We start from the raw sequence: 13,437 nt of genomic DNA, 5'->3' as shown, positions 1-13,437 counted from the left end.
AGGCTTAGGTTATGATCTCGTGGTTCATGAGTTTGAGCCCTACATTGGATCTCCACAGAACCCACTTTGGATCCTGTCTCCCTCTCCCTCTCTCTGCCCCTCAGTTTCTTATGTGCTCTCTCTCTCTCAAAAATAAACAAACATTTATAAATAAATAATAAGCAAACAAATATTAATAGATTTACTCTTGGAATCACATTGTAATTTCTTAAAACTAAGTAGGCATAGAAATTTCAAATGTTGGGGCTCTTGGGTGGCTGAGTTAGTAAAGCATCAGACTTCGGCTCAGGTCATGATCTCATGGTTCGTGAGTTCAAGCACTGCATCAGGGCTTCAGCACTGAGCCTGCTTCGGATCCTCTGTCTCCCTCTCTTTGCTTCTTCCCGGCTCATGCTCCAGTGCACACTCACTCTCTTTCTCTCTCTCTCTCTCTCTCTCTCTCTCTCTCTCTCTCTCTCTCTCTCTCAAAAATAAATATTAAAAAAAAAAAAAGGAAATTGAAATGTTAACTAAGTTAAAAATGCAATGAAATTAGAAGTAAATCATAACATTATTTTATGTATAGATGTAATATTTCTTTATGTTTTAGAATGAAGATATCAATACTGACAACATAAGTCTAATATAATTCTTTGCCAATACAAAGCATAATCTTTGAGTCTTAAAATATTACATTGTAGGTTTTTTGTTTTGTTTTGGCCTTTTTAGTTAAGCATATTGCCACTTAGATCTGAGTTATCACTTCAAAAAGGGGTTGAGATAAAAGTAAACAGGTGGTCAAAATTGGTTCCCAAACCATACTTTATTGGAACTGAAACTATGTAACTAACCCCACCCTGTTTCCTAAAATAAGCAAATTTACGTGTGTAAATGGAGCAAATACCAACTCCAAGGAATAGTTTATAATATTGAAATTAAACATTAATGTGCCCTAGTACATGTAAAAGATCACCATGCAGGTCCCTAAGAAGAAAAACTATTTTCTGTTTCTAATTCTAACCTACGCTCTTTGAGCATCTGACTTGAAAGTGGCAAGAACTTCAGTTTCATCTTTTATTTCTACCTGGGAGATAGTTCAAAGAGGTATCTGAGTTTTTTTGTTTTGGGGTTTTTTTAAACAGAGAGTAACCCTACCTTTTACTGCTTCAGCAATGACCCCTGCTGGTGAAATAGTTAGAAAGCCTTTGATCCTACTTGAGAGAATTTTCCTCCCATGTTGCAATATGTGTACTGGACTAGATGTAGTTGTACCTCAGTTTTCAAGCCAAATATAATTACAGCATTTATTAAATATTAATTTTTTTATATTTATCCTAAAGGTTAAACCAGTAAAAGGTATTTTCACTCTTTTAGCTATTATTTCAGATGAAAATATACAAAGCAGCACTTTGGAAATTATAAAGTGCTATTTTTAAATTAAAGAGGGTTATCAAAATATCCAGTTTCACCAGATTCTTTGCCTCAGCTTTGTAGATCCAGAAACTCAGTTTGTTACTGGCAGAGCATTTGACTGCAGAAATTCAATTTGTTTTTTTAATCTGCAAAATCAAAATTGACCAAGCTTAAAGAAACTGATTCATTGTCACCAAATTCATAAGAGACTGATCTGAAAGAGAATGAAAATGTATTAATTTATCATTAGTGGTATACCTTTCCAGTTAGAAGAATGCTATTCAGGGTATCCTTTCCATATCAACCAAATAATATGAAGGTTGCTTAATTAGAGAATCCGCGCAAAGGGAATTGGTTTGTCTTGAGGGATATTTCTTTCATCTAGGCTTTGGAAAATTCTGATCAGCCATCCTCACCTCCAAACAAAGTATGCATCTTTAAAGTGACCAAAGCACCACATAACTACAAACTGTAGTGTTACTTTCTTTTGGATAAATATTAAGGATTCTAGTACTCTACTGTTTAGATCTCTACTAACCATGCCACTTTTGAGACTGAAGTAACAATGTATTTATAGCCTTCATTCTGATTTTCACAGCTAGACATTGTCAGTTTGATTGTACCTAGGTGATCATCAGTTCATTTACCTTTTTCATAAGGTTCATTCATAGGGATGATCTATCCCTAAAGGTAAATGTGCATTTTATGTTGAATTTGTTTATTTTTTTTAATGTTTTTTTGTTTTTTTTTTTTTTTTGAGAGAGAGAGACAGAGCAAGAAGGGGGGGAGGGGCAGAGAGAGAGGGAGGCACAGAATCCAAAGCAGACTCCATTCCAGGCTCTGAGCTGTCAGCACAGAACCTGACGTGGACCTCTAACCCATAAACCATGAGATCATGACCTGAGCCGAACTCGGAGGCTTATCCAACTGAGTCACCCAGGCACCCCTGAATTACGTTTATTAATAGGCTTCCTTATTTGACCTCAAAATTCTGAAGGTGTGGTTTCTTTACTAAAAATCACCATTATCCAAATTTAAGTGTTCTTTTCATTCTCATTCACATTAGAAACAGCAGACTAAGCAAGTCTGTGTAACATAATTATATATCCTAGGTTTGTGTCTCATATATGAACTCATAGGAGTTCATATAACTACTTAGTAGTCTTGACCTTTCTTTTTTTAATTCAAATTTAAATTCCCACTTAGAAAAATGGAACACACTAAATAGAGAATAATGGCTTTTTCTAAAATCTGCTTAACCCAATCAGTTGTTTTTGGACTACACCATAAAATGCTATGAGAGTTTCATGACTGGTGCCGACAGCTTTGAAGAGATGAACACAGAGTTGCAGTCAAAGCTGAGTAAGTGTTCTCATTCCTAGTGTGCATGCTTTTAGTCATGTATTAAACTCTATTCATGGAGTTATAGCTTATTTAACCACACCCAGTGTTTAGATGAGCTATTCTAAATTTGTTTGGATGCCTACTGATTTTTGTCTTCATTGTTTCTTTGATGGAGAAAAGTTAGTTAAGCTGAAAGAATGCTGATGTTAGAGTCAGACCTGAGGCAAAACCCCTTCCTGCCTATGTGACCTTAACAAATTAATTAACCTCTCTAACAAAGTTTTGCAAGATTAGGTAGCCGTGTACATAAAGTATCAAACACACTACCAGGAATACAGAAGATAATCACCAAATGTTATTCCTGTGATATCCCTATAATATTCTTGCTTTACTGTTTGAGTAATTAAAATTAATGGGCCATTATATTTCCAAAGAAAAAGATTCTTTATTTTTCCACTCAGTGATAATCTAGTGACCTTCAGTGTATACTAGCTAACTCTAAAATGTTCCAGAGGTATTCTTTTACATTTCTTTCCTTTTATTGACATAGTCTTGTATATAAAATAGTAGAACTGTGGGTAAAATAGATAAATTTAATGGAATCAGTGGAATCCAATGGAATCAATCCAAACAGGAGAATATCACCTTGCCACTACTGGCAGAAAAGTTGAAAGCATTTCCCTTATGTTGCCATGGGATGTATCTTGCTGAAGTAACAGGACAACTTCAACTTGTCCAACATAAGAAAGGGACCAAGGTAAATGATGTTTCATTTTAAAAGAGGAAAATTCAGTGATCTAATATAAAATGCATCTAGTGAAGTTTTTGGTTTTTTTTTTTTTTATAATTAGCTAAGCCAATTAATAGTATTCATTTATTCAAACAGTAATTTATTATATGCCTACATCGGGCAAGCCACCATTTAGACACTGAGAATACAGTCATGAATAAGAGATAGAAAATCCCTGCTCTATGAGGCTACCTCTAACAGAGATGATAATCAAATAACTGTAAACCAAAGGGTGGCAAGTACTATGAAGAAAAATAAAGCAAGGTAAGGGAATAGACAGTGTAGTAAAGGGAAAGGTTTGCTATTTTAGAGGGTAGTATATCCTTCACTGGTAGTATTTTGACCAGTCTAGAAGGAAGTGAGGGAGAAACCAGTGGTGAAAACCTGGGGGAAAATGTTTCTAGACAGAATTGAGATCTCACTAAGTTTTGGGGTTTTCTCTCCAGAGGATTTATTTAATGTAGATGCTTCCAAGCTGGAATCATTAGCAGCAAAAAACAAAGCATTGAATGAACAGATTGCAAGATTGGAACAAGAAAGAGAAAAAGAACCGGTTAGTAAACATGCTTATTATCAGTAGGCTCATATACTTAGCTCTTTTGGATTTTTGGATTTCCTTAGAGAACGCCAGCTATTTCTTTCCCTAAGATATAAATAAATAGCAAAATAAGCTTCTTAAAAGTTAATTTTTTTTTACATTGGACAGAACTCCCCATGAAAACATGTTTGGTGTCTCTAGAGCTTTGTTTTCCCTTGTGATTGATCAGTCTTGTGCTAATGGTGTTCACAATATGATGAAAGAGTCTAACCTACTTACATAAGACCAAAAAGATCTTTTGAACAAGGTCCCCATGTTACACACCTCTAGGGAACACTATTTACAGGAAGCCCTGAGTTATGTAGTTAATGAAAAGGGAATGGTGTTAAGTGGGTTTATATAATATATTATATTCTTAGGGTTTTCTAAAAGCTAAATGATAATATCCAGATACCTAATTTTATTTTGTGTATTATATTTTTGAACTATCTAGAGTGTTCTGTAAAATATCAGATTTTAAATGTTTTTGCTCCTTCATCCTGGCCCTTGACTTTTTGTATCCCAAACTGACTTCCTGAAAAGTACATCTTAATTAGGTAGTAATGCCAAAGTTTCCTTTTAGTTCTTTTGACTTCCTCTAAAAGTGAAAGGAAAATGTAATATACTTTTCTCTAAGATGAATTTAAATAGTATTGTGTCACTTTTAAGTAAAGTATGGAATGGTTATCAATAAGAATAATATGTTCTTTTCTTTTAAAGAATCGTCTAGAGTCATTGAGAAAACTGAAAACTTCCTTACAAGCAGATGTTCAAAAATATCAGGCATACATGAGCAATTTGGAGTCTCATTCAGCCATTCTTGACCAGAAATTGAATGGTCTTGATGAAGAAATTTCTAGAGTAGGTAAGTACAACCAATGAATGCTAAAAGAAGACATTCAGACTGGAATGTGGACTTCCTGGGGTTTATCACATGCAGAGAGAGCTTTGTCATCCATAGCTTTTTTCCTTTAATGGTGAGTGGCTATAGCAGGCTACCAAGTTTTCAGTGCCTTCTACATGTATTAGTTTTCTGAGGCTGCTATAAAAAAAAAAAACAAAAAAAAAAAACACAAATTTGGTGGACTAGAACAATAGAAATTTTTTGGCTCACAGTTCTAAAGGCTAGAAGTCCAAAATTTAGCATGGCTAAGCTTCCTCCAAGGACTCTAGGGGAGAATTCATTCCTCATCTCTTCCAGCTTCTGTTGTTCTTGGCATTCCTGAACTTTTGGCCATGTCACTCCAGTCTCTTCTTCATCCTCACATTGTTCTTCTGTGTATCTGTCTCTCCTCTTCTCTTTATGTTAATTTCTCTCAGCCTCTATCTTTTAAGGACATTTGTGATGGCATTTAGGACCCACTAGATAATCCAGGGTAATCTCATCTCAAAATACTTAATGTAATTATACCTGCAAAGCCCCTTTTCCAAATAAGGAAATGTTTATAAATTCCAGGGATTTGGACTACATAACTTTGGGTGGCCATTAATTAGTTAACCTACTATACCTTCTAACGTGTTTTCAGGTGTCTGATTTTTTTGAAGCAAAGAGGGACCTAACTTAAGAGCATATACTACCTGATATAAATATTTATTCTATTCCACCTTGTAATTAGTAAACCAGATTCTTTAATCTTTGCTGGCTTCAGTCTACTACAATTATCTTATGATCCATCACTGCCTCCTAAGCTACTTGGCAGCTTAAGCTGATTGGAAAGTAAGATGAAAAGATGGAACTACTATAATTCTCTGTAAGGAAGAGCCCAACTAAAGAACGTTTGTTTATATCCTTGTGTGTTCCTAACTTTGTTTTCATAAGCACATATCAGTCATAAAACTCTAATAATACTGTGACACATGAATTAATTGATAGTTCTGTAGTGCCAGAAGGAGAGCAAAGAAAGGTATCCATAAAAGGCAGAGCCATTGGATGGCACTTTACCAAATGAATAACTCTGTGGACCTACTGTGCTATTTTTTCCAGGTGTTTGCCTGCTTCAGTTTTATTCTTGTAGGATTTTACAGGCTGTGTCTTTCCCACATAGGATTTGTGTAGATAGTCCTTAGGATATTTGATTTATTTCTTAGTCTATGGAATATTGACCATCTGTCAAGTCAAGGATAATATTTGTCTGGGATATTTGTTTAATTGGTTTATTTTTTTCCAAACTCTAATTACATATATTAGATTTACTCTAAACCAACTCTAAATAATTTACACTTGGTCCCTAATGTTTGTTCTCCGTGATGACAAGAAGCCAGACTAATTTTTTATTACAGCAATATTTGTAATTAAATCAATAATTTATAATATTAATACTCTGTCTTCCTCATTGGTATTTAATTAAGACAATTTTCATACTTTCTACTTGTGAGAATTTTTTTCCAATAATTACAAGCTGAAGAGGTGAGAGAGATACTTTAGCAATCATTTACCATTCCAGATTGACTTCGTTTGAGATAATTTGATAACTTAATCTAAAATGTTTTTATTCTGAGTATTTTAACTTTATTGATTATTTAAAGTCATTTGTGGCCAAGAATGAAAGAGACCTATTTAAACTGTATGGATAATGTACATTGTGGATTTTTTGTGCAGATTCCTGTGATAAATATAAAAAATTTTACTTAAACCAACTATTAATTTATTTTGAGCTCAGATTGGAGCTTTCCAAGTATAGTGCTACAACTGAGTTATAACAAAGCCAAGATCTTGATCCTGTCAGCCTTTGGGGTGATTCTCATGGCCCCTTTGGTCATGAACTTCCTCATCCACCTATCCCAGACTGCTTAAAAGTACTATCACATTCTTTATAAGCTATGAATAACAAAAGGTTAGAAAACACTATTCTGTATAACCCCAAATATTTTAAGTTTGAAAACTTCTTTCTCTTTGCATGATCATTTCCTGTTTGTAAGTACCATTTTGTCTTAGTACAATATAGTCATTTTTTGTTACAAATTTTGGTAAATAGACAAAGCAAGAACTTAACCATTATAGTTACTTAGTATCTGATAAAACTACTGAAAATGTCAGTGAAACAAGATGTATTTAAATACAAATTTTTTTTTTGTTTGTGAAAAACTTGTGGGTTTTCTGACTTACTGAAGAGAATCATACTGGAGTATTAAAAGCGTTTGAATACCAGCAGACTATCCCTTTTTTTTTTTTTTTAACGTTTATTTATTTTTTGAGACAGAGAGAGACAGAGCATGAACAGGGGATGGGCAGAGAGAGAGGGAGACGCAGAATCTGAAACAGGCTCCAGGCTCTGAGCAGTCAGCACAGAGCCCGACATGAGGCTCGAACTCACATACCGCGAGATTGTGACCTGAGCCAAAGTCGGACGCTCAACCGACTGAGCCACCCAGGTGCCCCCAGACTATCCCTCTTAAGTGTAGTAATTCTCAATCCTAATCATTACGTGTGGGGCCATATTTTTTTCATATAGCACTTTCTGAAAATCATAGCAAGCCAATAGGGAAATATGTTCCTAACATAAAACTTTAATTGTACCATCTTTCAGGAATGTTATTAACAAAGTGAGATCAAATAGAATTATCCCCCCCCCAAAAAAGAAGAGAAAATATATATATATACATAACTTGGAAATTTAGAAATCTTAATCAACTCTATTAAATAATGGCATCAATTTCTTTGTATGAATTGAAAGAACTTAACAAATTTTTTTCAATGCAGAACTAGAATATGAGACAATGAAACAGGAGAATACTCGCCTACAGAATATTGTTGATAACCAGAAGTACTCAGTTGCAGACATTGAGAGAATAAATCATGAAAGGAATGAACTGCAGCAGACTATTAATAAATTAACCAAAGACCTGGAGGCTGAACAACAGCAATTGTGGAATGAAGAGCTAAAATATGCCAGAGGCAAAGAGGCGGTATGTCATACCATTTTCAGAGTGGCAACTCAGAGCTGACAGTTTGTAAAGACCTATCCCTGTTAAGAAAAACTGAGTGGGTAGAATAGATTGGCTAAAAAGGTAAAACTTTTTGCATTGACATTTTACTAAAATCCACTCATCCTTTTGTGTCAAATCAGTAACACCCCAATTTCTTTCAGTCAGATTTAAGTTAACTATGTTTTTTAGCAGTGAACCAAGAAATAAAAAAGTCTCTAAAGCCATGAAAATAATTTTCATAAACCTTGTGCCTTTCATTCAATGTGAGTCCATTCTTCCTTTACTTATTTACTATTCAAACATTTATTTAACACCTGTTGTGTGCCACTTAGAAGAAGCTGGGCTTAGAAGAAGCCAGACTCCACTCTCCCCTTGAGTAACTTCCAATCTAGTCAATATTTTTCTACCATGAGATCAGACCCCGTTTGCATGGGGTACTGAGGAAGCATATAGTATACCTAACCCAGATGTAGTGTGTGTGTGGTATGGGGAGATGTATGAGGTGATTTTTAGAAAGGCTTCCTTGAGGGTGCCTGAGTGGCTCATTCAGTTAAGTATCTGACTTCAACTCAGGTCATGATCTCACAGTTCATGAGTTCAAGCCTATGTTGGGCTCTCTGCTGGAGATAACACCTGAACTGAATTGGGAAGTATAAGGAGGAGTTATCTTGGCAAGTTTAGGGGAGTCAGCAAACAGCATGATGCCCTCTGGCATCAGAATCTTTTCATATGGCTGCAGGTTAATAGCAAGGGATAGGGACACATAGCAACAGATAAAGACTCAAGAGAAAAAGTATAGACTAGATGATAAAGATTCTTTTCTTATTTAAAAGTTTGGACTGTATCCTATCCTAGAAGTTCCAAAAAGCCCTTAAGATTTTTAAACAGATAACTGTATTTCAGAAAGATCTTGTTTTTGGTCATGTGAAAAATGGATTGGAAAGGAGCAAAACAGATAAGGATCTTTGGCAGCAATGTGGTGAGAAGTTATGAGCTGAATTTAGAGTGTATTAGTGGAAATTCAAAGAAGTAGGTGGATTCTGACTACTTAGGTAGAGTAAATAAGACTTGATGAAAGAAAAGGGATACATTCACAGTGTCTGGCTTGAGCAATGGGACAAGCAATAGTAAAACTCACTCTGAAATAGAAGTTGCTAGTCAGGAATGGAAATGGTATGCTGACCTGTTGTGTCCATGGGTGTGCAAGTGAAAATATCTACTAATCTATTATGTATCTGAACCTCAGGATAAAATAATGTAGGTTTGCAATGTAGATTAAGTAAAACTCAGTATGTATTGTGATTGAAGGCATAAGGGTAGATGAATTCACCAAGGAAAAATACATAGGAGGAAGGGAGCACCAGCATCTTGAAGGACGAAGGTCCCTTAAGAGAAGCCTAAAAGAGACTGAGGACTAGCCAGAGAGGTCAAGAAGATAGAAGCTGAGAAAGGAAGAGTCAGGAAGGAATTAACAGTGTCAAATGCAATAACAGGACTTAAACATTTCTGTCAGATTCAGTAACGGCCGTCACTCTCGAACTTTACCACAACCAAATTATTTGACTTTATTTCAATTTTGTAGGTGGTACATTATCCTTTTAGCCAATATTGTTGAAAAAGTGGGCTCATTGACCATATGAATTTCTAGATAATTAAAGTCTGTCCTTATTTTTGTTGGCAGTCCCTTATAAATGTTCCATACTTCTGCCTTGCTTAGAGCTATGCACTATTTTTCTTACTTTTTTTTAATGTTTTTTTTATTATTGAGAGTAAGAGAGATAGAATGTGAGCAGGGGAGGGGCAGAGAGAGAGGGAGACCCAGAATCTGAAGCAGGTTCCAGGCTCTGAACTATCAGCACAGAGCCCAATGTGGGGCTTGAACCCATGGACTCCGAGATCATGACCTGAGCTGAAGTCGGATGCTTAACTGACTGAGCCACCCAGGTGCCCCTCTCACTTTTTAATGTAACTCTCAATAGATGTGAACTTTTTCTTAATGGTTCAGCATAATTTATGGACATGACACCAATGTATTCTAAAACAATAAATTAACAAGTTGTCTAGGGACCAAATGTTTTCCTATCAAATATTTCCAAAGTGATCTTTTTCGCTATATACACCATTACATTCCTAAGAAAAAAAAATGTAAGGTAAGACTCTTTTTTAAGAAAAGGTAGTAAAACATGTCTTTCTAAGGGCTCTCTCTCTCTCTCTCTCTCTCTCTCTCTCTCTCTAAGTTTATTTATTTTGGGAGAGAGAAAGCACGAGCCAGGGAGGAGCACGGAGAGAGGGAGAGAGAGAATCCTAAGCAGGCTCTGCACTGTCAGCACAGAGCCCAACACAGGGCTCAAACTCATGAACCTCGAGATCATGACCTGAGCCAGAATGAAGAGTCAGACACTTAACTGACCTAGCCACCCAGGCGCCCCTCTCTCTCTCTCTCTCTTTTTTTTTTTTAATGGATAAAAGACAGACTACAGAGTTTCAAAATTAAATTTTGGTTTGAAGTTGTCTACCCTAATATTTGTTTATCTATACAGTAGGTATAGTACTAAAATTTATATTTCACTGAGAAAAATTTAATCTCTGTTTTGTTCCAAAAGTAATGAGGTTTTCTCTTCTACTACTTCAAACACTTTCCTTAGTACATTATTTCTTACATATATTTACTGCTATTGTTAAAATAAAAAAAAGTAGTTCAAAGAAAGCAGCTGTTTTTGCCCAACAAGACAATACTGGTTTTTAATCCTGGTCACCTTATAAAGTATGTTATCATTATAGGCATAATACAATAGTTTCTTTGTCAGGTTTTAACTATTTTACATTTTTAAAAATCTATATTTTACACACTTACATATGTAATTTTTAATGTGGAATGGACAGTTCAGCATGAGCAGTAAACATTGTCAACTTTTTTAGCCCTATTTCACCATATTTTTGCTTTGCCTTGCCTATCTGTACTCTCTCATCCTCCTTATCGTCTACAGAATCTCTGTCCTGTGTATCAAGGAGAAACATAGACATTTATAAGAAGTAGACTATAGTGGTGATCCCAGAAGTCTTTGAACCTAGAATTTGGTAAACCTATATTTTAACCCTGGATTTGCCATTGCATACCTGTGTGACCTCAACCTGTTATCTAACCTCTCATAGCCTCAGTTTCCTTATTAATAAAGTGAGGTGTTGTTGGACTACATCAGTGAATCTGAAATGAGTTCCTTCAACATACATTAACGAATATATTTTTTCTCTCAAGCACTATGTGGGAAAGGGGAGGTTATGAATCTCTGGACCAGGTGAACTCTTAAGTTTAGCTAGCTAAAATTAGCTGTATAAATACTGTTTATTTGGAAGATCAGGATAAAAGAAGAATTTTTTTTTTTTTTAAAGAAGAATATTATTTAGGAAATAGGTAAGCAGTGATCTAATGAGGGCCAGAGTAGGCCATAGACCAGAAAACCTTAGGGTACTAAGAGAGAGAGAGATTAAAGAATGATAGCAGAATGTAACAGCTCAATTTAAACATTTATCCATCATCTTTTTTTTCTGAACTTATTTTTATTCCTCATGCCACCTCTGGCTGGTAGTAGCCTTCTGGATCTATGTTGAGATAGACACTGAGCCTGCATCTGCTCATGAGGAAAAGGTGTGATCAGTTTTCACTGTCTTAATTGGCTGTAGAAAGAATAAATGTGCCACACATTTACTCTCCCTGCAATAAGACGTGATGAAGTGCATGGGCTTGTGAAAGCTGTTTTCATTTAGATAAATAAAATGTTAGTGAAGAACAGAAGCAACTACCTCTAAAACCATTTAGTATAAAGACAAATAGAGCTACATATCTTAGTACTCCCTAGAGAGCTACTGTATTACAAATTGGAGTAGTTGAAATTATTTCCTGATTCATTAGTAAGAAAACTTAAATGTAATATATATCTCCTAAATGCCAAGTACTCTTCTAGGTCCTGAGGGGATGCAGCTGCTTTCATTGAGCTTACAATGAAAGTGAATAAACATGTCAGGTAGTAATAAGTGCTATGAATAGGGGCGCCTGGGTGGCTCAGTCAGTTAAGCATCTGACTTTGGCTGAGGTCATGATCTCACAGTCCATGAGTTCAAGCCCCACATCGAGCTCTGTGCTGACAGCTCAGAGCCTGGAGCCTGCTTCGGATTCTGTGTGTCTCTCTCTGCCCTTGCCCCACTCATGCTCTGTCTCTGTCTCTCTCTCTCTCTCTCTTTCTCTCTCTCTGTCAAAAATGATAAACAAATATTAAAAAATAAAAATAAGTGCTGTGAATAAAAATAAAGTAAGAGGATTAAGAAATTTGGGGGGCTACATTTGAGCAAAAGCCTTTCTGATAATGTAATTTGAACAGAGCCCTGAAGGAAGGGATAGAGACCAGGTAATATGGAATTGTTTTACTAAAATATTTTTGTTAAGGGGTACGAGCCTGCTTAGGATTCTCTCTCTCCCTCTCTCTTTGCCCCTACCCCTCTCATTCTCTCTCTCTCTCTCTTTCAAATAAACATTTTTTTAAAAATAAAATATTTCTGTTAAAATAACATTTGAGACTTAAATGATTACATTTCACTTATTTTAGATAAATGAAATGTTTTATTTTTTAGGGGCTCCTGGGTGGCTCAGTCAGTTGGTTAAGCATCCGACTTTGGCTCGGGCCATCTCATGGTTCATGGGTTCAAGCCCCACATCAGGCTCTGTGCTGACAGCTCAGAGCCTGGAGCCTGCTTCGCATCCTGTTTTTCCCTCTCTCTCCACTTCTCCCCGGCTTGTGCCCTCTCTCTGTCTCTCAAAAATAAATTAAAAAAAAGAAGAAATGTTTTACTTTTTAAATTGATAAATCCAGGGGCGCCTGGGTGGCTTAGTCAGTTGAGCATCCGACTTTGGCTCAGGTCATGATCTCAACGGTTTGTGAGTTCAAGCCCCACGTCAGGCTCCGTGCTGACAGCTCAGAGCCTGGAGCCTGCTTCGGATTCTGTGTCTCCATCTGTCTCTGACCATCCCCCGCTTGTGCTCTGTCTCTGTCTCTCAAAAATAAATAAATAAATGTAAAAAAAATTTTTTTTGAAAGATAAATCTAAAGTTTGTGTTGTTTTCATGATTTCTCTGCCTGGCACTTTAAAAAGTAAATTTTAGTTTATACCTAGATATGGATTCTTGTTCCAAGCTATTTGGAAATGAGAAGAACATTAGGAAGAACAGTAAGATAAGAACAGATAAGAAAGAACAGTAGGATATTGCTTACTAATTATAGTTTTTAAATTACCCTACAGATTGTGAATAATATCTTTCATTCTTATATACCAAATTACAAAACTAAAAAAAATATGTATAATTTTGTGTAAAATTGCAGATGCCTGTTGAAAACCATATGGAATAGGGCTATTT

General features: G+C 35.7%; 1 protein-coding gene across 2 annotated transcripts in view; it reads left to right on the top strand.

The window, feature by feature from the left end:
* The window catches only part of NDC80 (NDC80 kinetochore complex component), a 64,540-nt gene that overhangs the window by 16,052 nt on the left and 35,051 nt on the right, over positions 1-13,437 (top strand). For both annotated transcript variants that reach the window (XM_003995047.5, XM_045041661.1), the window contains 4 exons: positions 2,661-2,754; positions 3,973-4,079; positions 4,824-4,968; positions 7,804-8,009. In XM_003995047.5, the coding sequence (XP_003995096.2) occupies positions 2,661-2,754; positions 3,973-4,079; positions 4,824-4,968; positions 7,804-8,009 (552 nt within the window). The remainder of the gene's footprint in view (positions 1-2,660; positions 2,755-3,972; positions 4,080-4,823; positions 4,969-7,803; positions 8,010-13,437) is intronic.

This window comes from Felis catus, chromosome D3 (genome assembly GCF_018350175.1).
Source record: "Felis catus isolate Fca126 chromosome D3, F.catus_Fca126_mat1.0, whole genome shotgun sequence".
Classification (NCBI taxonomy): Eukaryota; Metazoa; Chordata; class Mammalia; order Carnivora; family Felidae; genus Felis; species Felis catus.
The sequence above is the reverse complement of the archived record's forward strand: the minus strand, read 5'-3'. Positions and strand labels throughout refer to the sequence as shown.